General features: G+C 35.8%; 1 protein-coding gene across 1 annotated transcript in view; it reads right to left on the bottom strand.

The window, feature by feature from the left end:
- Window positions 1–542: 542 nt before the first annotated feature.
- Window positions 543–13,134, bottom strand: part of NUP35 (nucleoporin 35) — a 37,239-nt gene continuing 24,647 nt past the window's right edge. The window contains exons 5-9 of the mRNA XM_040643151.1: window positions 7,388–7,529; window positions 4,349–4,418; window positions 2,788–2,916; window positions 1,564–1,728; window positions 543–670 (exon numbers count right to left, since the gene is read on the bottom strand). Coding sequence (XP_040499085.1) covers window positions 638–670; window positions 1,564–1,728; window positions 2,788–2,916; window positions 4,349–4,418; window positions 7,388–7,529 — 539 coding nt within the window. The 3' untranslated portion in view covers window positions 543–637. The remainder of the gene's footprint in view (window positions 671–1,563; window positions 1,729–2,787; window positions 2,917–4,348; window positions 4,419–7,387; window positions 7,530–13,134) is intronic.

The following is a 13,134-nucleotide window of genomic DNA, read 5'->3' on the forward strand; positions in this document are numbered from 1 at the left end:
AAAAGGTTCAATATACATATAATTGACAAAGTTTATTATCAAGAAACTTTAGTAAGGTTTTTAAAGACTGTTTTGGTTTTAGAATACTGAAGGATGACAATCCATGACAGGACATATAAAACAAGGACAATTAAAATGATAAATCTATCTAAATTAAAAGACCATAATTCAATTGTTAATTATAATCTTTGTGTCTTGTCAGGGAAGGAGACTGCATTCAAGTTACCCGTTCCACTGAAATTCACCCCACCAACTCATGAAGACTACAAAGCTTCACCACAAATTCAATTAGATAATTTATGGTCATCAATGCTAATTTTTGTGCTTACATGCACCATCTGAAAGCTACAAAATCCTATTTACAGGGATTTTTTGTTTCTTTAAAATGTATCTCAAGCATCTTTTAAAGTCACCGAGCTACAAATATGCTGTACCCTTAAAGAAAAAGGCTTCCAAAGAAAGTCTGAGCTAGCTATCCAGTGCTGCCATGAGTGGTTATACAACTAACCAAAGGGACAGCCGGCAGTACTCTGCTAACTCGGGGTTTAGTGTAGCGGCCTCCTCCGTGGTAGGTGAGTTCTCGGCTCTTACTCTACTACCAGCGAACATGTACTCCATTGCTTTGGATACAAGACTTTCATCTTTTTGGCGTTTGTCTGTCAGAAATAACCTATTAAAAAACATACACAATTGTTGGGTTATAGTGTCCTCAGGATCATAGATTCTAGAGTTACCTGGCTGGCTCAGTCGGTAGAACATGTGACTCTTGATCTTAGGGTTTTAAGTTCAAGCCCCGCCGTGAGTGTGGAGCCTACTTTAAAAATAAAAAAATAAAATAAAATAAAATACTGGTTTAAAAGAAAAAAGGAAAAAAATAGGTCTAGTCTCCAAATTTCAGGGGAAATCAAAAGACTAAATTGTTACTACCTGTCTTACTAAGTGTTTTATTTGCTGTTTCGGACCCATGTCTGTGGCTTGGCATGTTCAGAACCTGGTTAATTTACTAGCGGACAACAGCATACTGAATGAGAGTCATCATAGTTGAATCATTCTTCAATGAATACAATCAACTTTCCTTTAAACTTTTTGAAATGAGAAATTTTGATATGGAAGCTGGTCAGTGGTTTCCCGGATAATCACAGCTACTCCAACCTGAGGTTCTTCATTTGTGATGCCATCAGATTTAGTCATCAGTTTAACAGGGTTTTAACATTCCCTCAGGCCAGAGATGTTCACAAGAGAAACTTTTAATGTATGCAAATATAACTCAGAAAAAACTAAAACTCTCAAAATGTTTTAAATAACGGCAAAGAAATTTTTTTAAAAAATCGACCTAAGTTTTCAAGTGGCCAAAATTCTAATATTTAAAATAGGAAATTTAAGAGCGCAAAGTTTATAGGTATTTCATCAAGGCAACACTTCAGTAAGAAATATTAAATGGCACAGAAATCAATCCAATGAAAAAGTCCAACGTGCTAGGCACTTCACCTTTAAAGTATATCTTTTAATAAATAAATACATAATTAGATAAAGTATATCTTTTTTATCCAATTCTTAAAATACCTGATAGTCACTAGTAGAAGCTTTGTATGCTGTAGCAAGAGGTCTCATGGTAGAAATCTTAGGAGTACTTCCAGGTTGGGCTGGTGTACCTAAGGTTTTGATTGGTGGTGTAAAGGCTAGAGACGGAGATGATAAAGCACACCTGTCACTGTTTTCCATAACACTCTGGAGAAATAAAGATAAAAAACTTCTCTGTTTATAAACATACTATGTTATTATTCACTATTACATCCTACTTAAAAAGAAAACTTTATTAAAAGGAGCATACTTTCTTTCATCTAATTAACCTTTCAAACAATTCTAGCCTTGATAAAACTATATATGCTTCTTAGCTAGTATTTGAGATACAATGCTCAGCCAGAAAGTACACGTCAATGACCTCAAGCATGATCAAGACAACTAGAGACGCGTAAGAGTAAAAATTTCCTAACAAGTACTATGAAAAAAAACACAAGGAAGAAAAAGCAGAATCTTGAGGAAATCCTGGGGTAGGAGGAGGATTAAAGTCCAGTGTTACTGAGTAGCCAGGAACCCCAGATTCTCCTCTAGCCTCTACAAACATCTGCCACAGCACAACGTAATAATTACATAGCTATACAGCAAACACAGATTGCAGATCCGGAGCCATGCCTGCTTTCGTGCATTAACGTTTGTATACAAGCACCAAGCGCAGTGCCTGGTAGACAGAAGTTCATGCATAATTATTTAAGAATGATCGTGATTTTACAAGCCACAAAGGAAAGTATAAATTGTGCTAAATATTATTTTATGGGTATATATGTTTTAAAATATTTTAAAATAAAAATGACTAATAAAAAGCTTCAGCCATTTAATAGTTAACCCTGTTAACCATTCCTGTGAAATCTTTTGTTCTGAAACAGCAGCAGTCTTTTAAAGTACTTAAAGAATTTGATGTTGCTTTGCACAAGAGACTGAGAAGTTAAGAGACCTAAAATCTAGGTCTCACCTTTAACCACTGTAAGTTACTTATGTCCTCTTGGTCTCTTTATCTGTAAAATGAAGGGGCTGGTATGGATTAGCTCTAAATTCTAAAGTCTATAGCCTACATCTTTGGCTTCCCATGAAAACAGTAATATAACATCATCACATTTCGTAAGAAAAAGGGGCATAGTGAAGCAAAGTGGCATAACAGTCAACGTCAGTGCTTAGACTCGTGCTCTTCATATAGATTAAGCTATTTTCCTTACATCAGCAGTAACTTACTTTATCTATACATGGTTTTACACCAATCATGATGGACTCTCCAAAAATCCTCCCATCTTTGCTTAAGGCTTTCCGGGCCTGCAGTTTAGATTGATAACGAATATGCATCCAATTTCCTGTATTAGACATCTGCAAAGAATGAAGTTGTCTCTTAAAACATAAAATATATAAAATCTAAAAAAATGAATTTTATTAGAAAATACAAACATATATATGAAGATACAGGTGTGCCTGGGTGGCTCAGTCGGTTAAGTGTCTGCTTTCGGCTCAGGTCATGATCCCAGGGTCCTGGGATGGAGTCCCATATTGGGCTCCCTGCTCAGCGGGGAGCCTGCTTCTCCCTCTCACTCTCCCTCTGTACTCTCTCTCTCTCTCAAATGAATAAATAAAATCTTAAAAAAAAAAAAAAATATCTGCTTCCACTTTTTATTTGATGCCCCCAACAAGCTGTATGTTAGGATCCAACAAAAATCCTATTAAACAATTTCTTTTTTTTTTTTTTTAAAGATTTTATTTATTTATTTGAGAGTGAGCAAGAGAGAGAGAGCATGAGCAGGACGCAGGAACATGCAGGAGCAGGGGGAGAGAGAGAAGCAGACTCCCTGCTGAGCAGGGAGCCCCACACAGAGCTGGATCACAGGACCCTAGATCACGACCTGAGCCTAAGGCAGACGCTTAACCAGCTAAGCCACCCACGCGCCCCCCATTAAACAATTTCAATAATTTCTACCTAACTCTCAATTCTCTACTATAAAGAATATGTGGCAAGTATTGGGGCACCTGGGTGGCTTAGCTGGTTAAGCATCCAACTCTTGATTTTGGCTCTGGTCATGACTTCAGGGTCCTGGGATGAAGCCCCGTGTGGGGCTCCACACTCAGCAAGGAGTCTACTTGTCCCTCTCCCTCTGTTCCTTCCCCAGCTTGTGCTCTCTCACTCTCTAAAATAAATATGTAAATAAAATCTTAAAAAAAAAAAAGATATGTGGCAGATATTCTCTGAAACAAATTCTCAAAAGGTAATTGTTCCTTACACTCGCTATCAAGTTTTTGTATTCATCAATCCTATTTTCTGTAGGAATTAAAGTAAGTCAATCCCTGGTGAAAGAAAAAAGATTTGTTATTTATAACTCGTTATAGGTAAGGTAAAGCAAGGTAAGATACTTTTTCAAAAAAGCTCACTACAAGCTAAAAAAAGCCCTAAGTACTCTGTAAATCAGGAATTTCTCTCTTTTCCTTTATCTCCAATAAAACAAGCTCATACTGGAAGACAGTAATGTAATATTTGGCATAATTTTTGTTAACAGACTGTTAACAATTTAAAAAAAAACGGGGGGGGGGCCTGAAATTCTCACTCTCTTATCTTCTCTCTTTATCCCTTTTTATCAACTACTATGCAACTTCTAGCCTTCACGACTCCAACAGGCATATTCAATGAAAACTTAAAAAAAGAAAAGCTTTTAAGTTTGGAAAAAGCACACAATATTCAGGAGCAGAGTTTCCCTCAATTTACAGCTTGTTTTTCTTCAGACTAAATCTTGAACTGAAAAGAGGTAAGCCTTACCACATGTTTTAAGATATTCCCATACTGTGCAAATTGTAATAATATATAGGAAGCAGATGCTTGAGGAAACCTGAAAAAAGAGTTGTCCAGTCAACTTCCATAATAAATACAAATGCAAATTACCATACTTATAAGTGTTTCAAGATAAGGTCCCCCTAACAGACTAGAATATTAATAGGAAATCCCTGATCATTGTTTCCCCCATATCAGCTAAATCTATCATTGCTTATCACCCCAAAGCAAGTATGTTAAAATTACTTTTGCCTCAGCCATTCTTCTCCATCCCCAGATTCCATTTATGGAATCTCTAAAATTCCATTCTCACTGTCATTACCACACCCTTAGGAAAGAACTATGATGCGGCAGCTCTGTATGTATTTTACAAGGGTGTGTGAGCATGTGTGTGTGAAATACTTGGGTGCACTACAGTTATTAAAAGGAAAAGATGTCTAAATTATACAGTCATATTATTTTACATTGGGCACCAACTGAAAATTCAGAAATTTAGTTCTGAAACAAAAATGAAAGTCAGTACCAATATCAATAGTATAGAAACATTTAAAAGAATGGTTATCAAAGTTTTAATAGCCAAAAATCTCTGAGAAAATTGTGATATTTTCTTCTTTATAAAGTTCTGTATGGCTTAAATATTTTATCAGACATTATTTTTATAGTTCAAACAATAAAGCTATTTTAAATAAAAAATCTGGAGTTTCCTTAACCAGTAACTTCAGTTATCGAGAACCTGGATTAGAATCTAAGGGGAAAAAATCTGAGTCACAAAAATAAATGAGAAAGCCCACATATTAAAATGTATGTGAGCAAAATACAGCATTCAGGACTGAAATTTTATTTTATGTTACATATGTTTGGATTTAAGATTTAAGAAAAGCAACAAATAAGGTAAAGTGCCTACAAAGCAGAGCTAAAGAAAATAAAAATTAAAGAAAACTAATGGTTGCAAGTGAGGGAATTACTTGAAAAATAAAATATAATTCTAAGACTCTAGGACCACTTTGAGTGGAAACATTCCAATATCCTGTAAAAGAACCACCCTAAAACAATGAATGATATTTCATGATGATCCTGAGTCAACAGAAAAAAGTTATTAAATTATCGAAGAAAGAATATACGTATTTTAGATGTACTACCCTATAAATTACCAAAATATTTTATCCTTTAGAAGAAAACGTTTCAGTTCTTGCAATCAAACTCATATAAAGGGTTACTAAAACATAAAACCAGAAAAGTAATAGGTGGGAAAGTGTGTATATTAATGAAGAAAAAGACTAGCAGGAGAACTTCCAGTAATTTATCCAATTACTGAGGAATCTTAAAAGTGACACCATTACTACTGAGCCTCAAAAACAGACTTGGGAGTGGACATCCAAGTTCAAAAATCTTGCCATGTCGTGAGAGAATATGAAAATTTAAACACAAAAAAGAAAAAAAAAATCAAGCAGCCATCCAATTGCTATGCATGGGCTTTCTGGAGCGTGAGATGATCCCGATTTTCTACCTAAACAAGATCAGTAACACACAGAATCTCTCTGGAAGGTTACACAAAAAACAGGTGGCAAATACTGCTTCTTAAAGGGGAGAAAAATTGTGGCTGGGGACAAAAGTGGGAAGGAAAAGTTTTCACTGTAGATTCTTATATATTCCTTTGAATTTTTAAATTTTAAATAAACTGAATATATAAAGTCCACTAACATTTACTGTGCATTTTTCTTCAAGAAGCTCATGTGTTATTTTTATACTTTTTACCCCAAAACTAAATATAGTAAGACCCAGTATCAGTATGACATATCACATTTTCAGAAGCAAACCTTATGTAGTATGGTATAAACAATAACAGCTTAAAAATCAAAGGACCTGAGGATTTTTGCTTACACTTTACTAATATAGATGTAAATCTCTGAATAAATCATTTAATCTAAAACCTCAGTTTTTCATCTGTAGGTGATGCAGTATGACCTCCAAAATGCTTTAAAGTACTTTTTTTAATCTAAAAAATCTATTTGAAATGCATCTAGGCCTGTCATGTATAATTTCTATCAATACTCAATATCCTGTAACTGTAAAGTACCAACCTTGTAACACAGTATGTACATACACAAATGAAATTCAATTTGATAGTTTCAAACTGGTTAAGTCCAATATAAGCAGAGTAATAACCACTACAAAGAAAGGAGCTTCCTAAGTCTAAAGAGGCAATCCTGTTTCATTACCCAGCAAATATGCTTAAGAGAAAAGAATATGGGGGCGCCTGGGTAGCACAGCGGTTAAGCGTCTGCCTTTCGCTCAGGGCGTGATCCCGGCGTTCTGGGATCGAGCCCCACATCAGGCTCCTCTGCTATGAGCCTGCTTCTTCCTCTCCCACTCCCCCTGCTTGTGTTCCCTCTCTCGCTGGCTGTCTCTATCTCTGTCAAATAAATTTAAAAAAATTTTTAAAAATCTTAAAAAAAAGAGAGAAAAGAATATGAGAAGCAGCAAACAGATAAATGATTAAAAAAAAAAAACTACACACAAACACTGAACACTATTAGTAATGTACATGCTGGTGGTCCCTGGGAGGCTCAGTCGGTTAAGTGCCTGACTCTTGATTTTGGCTCGTCATGATCTCAGGGTTGTGAGATGGAGCCCTGCATCGGGCTCTGTGCTGAGCATGGAGCCTGCTTAAGATTCTCTTTCCCCTTTCCTCTGCCCTCCCCCTCCCTCTCTAAAAAATAAATAAATAAAAAATTTTTAAAAATAGTAATATACATTCTGAAGTGTCAGGTGATTGATTTGTAGTGATGTGTGCAACTTACTCTGAAATGTACCAACAAAAAAAGATGAATTAATGGACGATAAAATGAATGTAAGTAAAATATTAACAACCGTAGAAGCCAGGTGGTAGGTATATGAGCATTTGCTGTGCAATCTTTTTTTTTTTTTTTTTTTTTGGTATGTTTGTTTATTATAAATGCTGGGGACAGGTTTTTTCTTCCTTCCCCCTCCTTTTTTTTGGAAAGGTAAATGATTCAGAAACCTTACCCGAACACAGTCACCCAAGTGTCATCCAGGTGATCTTCAGAAGTCAGAGAATCTCCTTGAGTATAAAAAGGATCCAACTGTGCAGGAGATAATGTTGTCTTTCGTGGTTGACCAATGTTTGCTGGACTAAACATACTTTGCCCTATATTAGTATATTTAGTAAGTTAGTTACCAATATAAACATCTTGGTTTATTTTAAATTAAAGCTCTCAGTTTTAAATAAAAAAATACATTAAAAGCTGGCAATTGCACACATAGTTCAAAATATACAACTGCAATCAAATGATAATTTTATACTACCATACAATTTCAGAGCTCATTAATAATTGAGCATAACTTATGATTTTGCATAAGTTTTATTATTATGAATTTGCCAATGTTTTAATTTCCAGTTAAGCCTACACAGAAGGATCTCCAATCAACCTCAAGGACTTTTACTTGGATTCATCTTCCAAACCTACCACTTTCATCACAGCACCACCTCTGCCTTAAAAATATGCAGTAACTTGTTACCTACAGAAAAATTCAAATGCCTTGGCCTCCACAATACAGTTCCAACCTTATTTTTTCAATAGTCCCCTAAAAAGTATCTACCCTAGCTCCTGAGATGTAAATGCAGCTTTTATTCAGGTCATCTCTATCTGAAATGTCTAATTCTGTTTTTTGCTTATCCTTCAATAACAGCTACCTATTAATAAGTACTGCTACATGTCCCAAATGCCAAGCTGAATGCTTTATATATTCACTTTATTTCAAAGGCACTGGTCCTTTGAAATATGACAACACATTTCTGAAAAGCAGAGATTATTCTTTCATCTTTGGAGTAGTAATGATTCATTTAAACAAAAAATATTTTTTCAGCACTTAAATATGCACCAAGCAGGGGAGCCTGGGGGCTCAGCTGGTTAAGCATCCAACTTTTGATTTTGGCTTAGGTCATATCTCAGGGTGATGAGATCAAGCCCTGCATCGGGCTCCACCCAGCAAGGAGCCCGCTTGGGATTCTCTTTCCCTCCCCATCCTAGCTCACGCTCTCTTAAAAAAAAAAAAAGCACTAAGCATATTCCAGGAATTGAAGATACAGGAGTAAACAAGTTAGACCAAAAAAAAAAAAAACACCAAAAGAACCAAAAAAAACCACCACACCTATCTCTAATGGAATTTAAATTCTAGTGGAAGAGAGACAAACAAGTAAATAAAGTATGTTAGAAAACAGAAACTCCTACAGAAAATAAATAGACAGATGAAGCAGAGAAGGGAGACAGGAAGTGTGTATGTATCATACATGGAAGTGTTAAATAAAAAGAAGATTTCACTGAGGTGAAACCAAAACCCCGATGGAACTGGAGGACGAAACATGACAATATCTGACAAAGTAAATGTTAACTGGAGAAAAAAATTACATACAAAGGCCCTGAGAAAGGATATGACTGGTGTTTGACGAAAAGTAAGAAAACCAGTACTTGCACAGTGAGGAGGGGCATTTGAGATCACAACAAGTATATGAACACAGAGAGGTAACAAGAAGTCAGATGATGAAAAAAAACTTTGCAACCCACTGTAAATAAAGCCTTTGGCTTTTACCTCAAACGAGTTGGGAAGCCAATGGAAAATTGTGAGCTAAAGTGACATAACAGGACAAAAATCTTGAAATAATAATAAACAGCAGCATTTTATTGAGAGTATTTATTACAACATTTTTTACATGTACAATTTTATTTGATTCTAACAATCCTTTAAGACAGGTCCCCATTAGTAACTCTACTTAACAAATTAGGAAACAGGGGATGTTAAATAATGTCCAGAAGGGATTCCAATCTAGGCAATCCAAATTCAAAGTATGAGCTCTTAGGAAGTAACATAGTTAACACCTGTATTTACTATGGAGCAGTTCTACAAGTGTGCACTGGAGACCCAGAGCTCCCGACGACCCCTCTCATGGGATTAGCCAAGTCAAAATTATTTTCGTAGTCATTTAAGGTTTCATTTGCCTTTACATTCTCACTATCTCATGAGTACACAGTGGACCTTTCCAAAGGATACTTAATGTGATTCAATCAAGATTGAAAACAGAAGTAGACAGGAGAATTCAGCTGTATCTTAAGCTAGACATTAAAATTTGAAAAGCACAAAGCAATGTCACTCTTCTCATGAGAATCTCTTCTTGTAGAAAGTTATTTCTTATTTTAAAAAAAGATTACTTATATTTACAAGAAACAAATTACTTTTAGATGAATTAACACATACTGCAAAATATTGTCTTAATTTCTAATATAATAAATATCAATAGCTATAATCCAAAGCTCTTTGGGCTTTAATATTTAAGAGCGTATTAAGGACCCAAGGAGCGCCTGAGTGGCTCAGTCAGTTGAGCATACGACCCTTGACTTTGGCTCAAGTCATGATCTTAGGGTAGTGAGATGGAGCCCTCCTGAGTCAGGATCTGGGCTCAGCGAGGAGTCTGCTTGAGGATTCTCTCTTTCCCTCCGCCCCTCTCCCCACGCTCTCTCTCTCTAATAAATAAATAAATCTTATTAAAAAAAAAAAAAAGAGTAATAAGGACCCTGAAACTAAGAAGTCCGAGAACAACTACAGGGCCTTGTACATGATTCGCAATCCGTGTTTACTGATTTCCGGAGGTTCTCTGCTCAATACTTTCTAACTATGTATCTGCTGTCTAGTCATTTGTCCTGAATTCCCGACTGTGTTGAAAATCAACCTAAATCATTTCAAAGTGTTTGTAGTCAAATGGAGCTCTGAAAGTATGCTCTTAAAAAAACAAAAGAGGGGGGATAAAGCTACTGTGTTAAGTTTTATAAAAGGCCATATACTATATAAATTATCCTGAAGGGAGATTTACAATTCACATAAAAAACTCTAAAAGATTATTGAATAAAGAAATATTTTTAACTTTATTCAACCCCAAATCTCTTCATAAAATATGTATGTTGGTAAATGTTGATCTTGGGTTGAGTATACCTTAAAAATGCTTGATTAATGAGAGAATTTACAGGAACTGCTATTACAAAATGCATAATGAAGCTATTCAAATCCAAAGCTGAGATGCAAAAAGGGTAACTGAGTTTTCCTATTCATTAATTTCCTATTTATGAATACAGAATGATTTTCTCAGAACCATACAAAAAGAAGTTCTCTTACCAAAACATATTCAATGACCAGTCACGGTGACACACAGTTAATCCACAACAAAGTAGTACTGGAGAGTCAAGTTACTCTCCAGATATAACACTCAAAAGGTCAAACTAAATTTTAAAAAGATAAAAATCCTAAACAGCTCCCCAAATTTTATTTTGGGACTTTATTATTTTATTTTAGATCCTCATGTTTCAACTGCTAGTGAATTACGAAAAATATAAAAATATCTTTAATGTATGGGGGATAAAGGAAGTACAACATCTTGCTTTTTTGGAAGGCAACATGTAATTGTGTTTGGAGCCCAGAACACGACTGGATTGGATGGCAGAAGGCTACTGTTGCTAGCACTGGACTAATCATTCACCTTGGTAGAGAGCATTATGGGAAGATGAGAGGGAAGACAGTAAATGGGTTTGTAGTTAGGTCACGTGTAGTTCTAGTACTTATTGTTACAACTAGAACAAGTTATTGAACCTCACTTCCCAAATATTACCAAAAAAAAAAAAAAAAACCCAATTACAATATTAATGATAATTGCTGGCAAGTACTGAGCACTTATACTATATTCAAGGTGCTCTTACAGGTTCTTTGCATGTATTCATATTTAATACTAAAAGCAATTCTATGAGATAGAACCGACCTTCCACATTCTATATATGAGGAACACAAAACAAATATATATAAAACACCTATCCAACATAAAGATTAACTGAAAGAGCATGTTTAAGAGGTTCAATAAATGTTAGTGTCCATTTTATGAGGCCAGCATTATTCTGAAACAAAAGCCAGATTAAGATCAGACGATCATCAAAAGATGCAGAAAAAGCTATTGACAAAAGTACACCCTCTTATGATAAAAATCCTCAACACCTGGGTATAGGAGGATCCTACCTCAACATAATAAAGGACATATATGTCAAGCCCACATTTGACATCATACTCAATGGTGAGAGGTAGAAAATTTTTCCTCTAAAATCAGGAACAAGGTTGCCCACTTACCACTCCTTTTGACAATCATTATTAACTCTAGAGAAAACGAAAGGTATACAAGAAGGAAATGGAATCTCAGTATATTACATGGGTCAGTCTTATAGATTTATCTTTTGAAACTAAATTCATGCTTAAGAAAGAGACAATATAATTTACTAAAAAAAATCAAACTGCATACAGGATATAATACATTTAACAATTATTCTTTCTCCTCATCATCACAGATGCATTTAATAAGTACAACACATTTTTTAAATGAGGACGATTTAAAATGGAACGTGCTACATTGACAACTGCCTGCTTATCAGCTAACTTATCAACTACCCCTTTAGGAAATAAGCAAAAGCACACAAAAGATACTCTTAAATAAATTTAGTTCTTACTACAAAGACATGCCTTTAACATACAAAAGAAAGTAAAAGGCATTTCAGTATAAAATCTAAAGCCAATTCCAATTTTTTATGTTGTGTATTACCATTAAAAAGGTTCAATTTAGTAATGCTACATCATGTAATAACCTTCAAGCAAGAAATTAAATGAAGGCTCAAAATTAGACAACCATTATGACCTTTAAAAATAAAACAAATCAAAATTAAGTCTCAAACGAATAAGCAATCTAATTTTTGCCCTGTCAACTACTCTGAAAAACGTAATTACTTATACATAATCTAAAACTATTTACATAACTTTAGCATAATTGCCCCCCACCTTGTTAATGTTTAATTGCTCCACTGATTTTACTTCCTTTCAATCAGACTTCTGGTACCCAGCTTTATAAGATGAAAATAAAGTATACCTATCAAACCACATCAAATTGAACTGTAATGTGTCTCCCTTGGTAAATCACTATTCAAACACTCTTCCTAAGATCAAATTAGAGGGCAAAAGACCTTATTACCTTTTATGAAATGTCTTCAATTAAAGAATAGATTTAATTATTTCAAAATAGGCCACTAACATAAATGAAAACAAGAAATAAAGAGTGGTAAATTTTAAACAGATACATGGCATAGGAAACTTCGGAAAAAGAGATTCCTGGCAGTGTATTACCTTCTTACCATGAAACAAAGTAACACAATGTGTACTAAAGAATTTGACCTCAGCTAGAAGGAGGAGTTAAGATGGCGGAGGAGTAGGGGACCCCTTTTTCAGCCAGTCCCCCGAGTCGAGCTGGATAGGTACCAGACCTGCCTAAACAACCATGGAACCAGCCTGAGACGCAGGAAGACGCATCTGGATCTCTACAAATGAACATCTCCAGCGCTGAGTATTGAGGTATGAAGCAGGGAGCCGTGAAACCGCGCACAGATATCGGAAGATAAACGGAAGGGGGAGGGAGCCGCCGCGTTCGGGCGCCGGGAAGCAGCAGCCACCTGCACGGGGGAGCGGGCGGGCTCACGGAGGGCACCTGGGACGCCGGGTGTGGGGCGCACATCCCGGGACGCTGCAGGGTTGAGCAGCACCAACAAAAACAGAGTTAAAGTGGCCAGAACATTAGTAGAGAACGGGCCGCAATCCCTCTGTTCTGTGACAGAGGCTGAAATTTGGCCGCTGCTGCTCTGACTCTCGGAGCAAGCACAGCAAACCGCCAGGGAAAGCCG

Source organism: Ursus maritimus, unplaced genomic scaffold, assembly GCF_017311325.1.
Source record: "Ursus maritimus isolate PB19 unplaced genomic scaffold, ASM1731132v1 scaffold_1, whole genome shotgun sequence".
Taxonomy (NCBI): domain Eukaryota; kingdom Metazoa; phylum Chordata; class Mammalia; order Carnivora; family Ursidae; genus Ursus; species Ursus maritimus.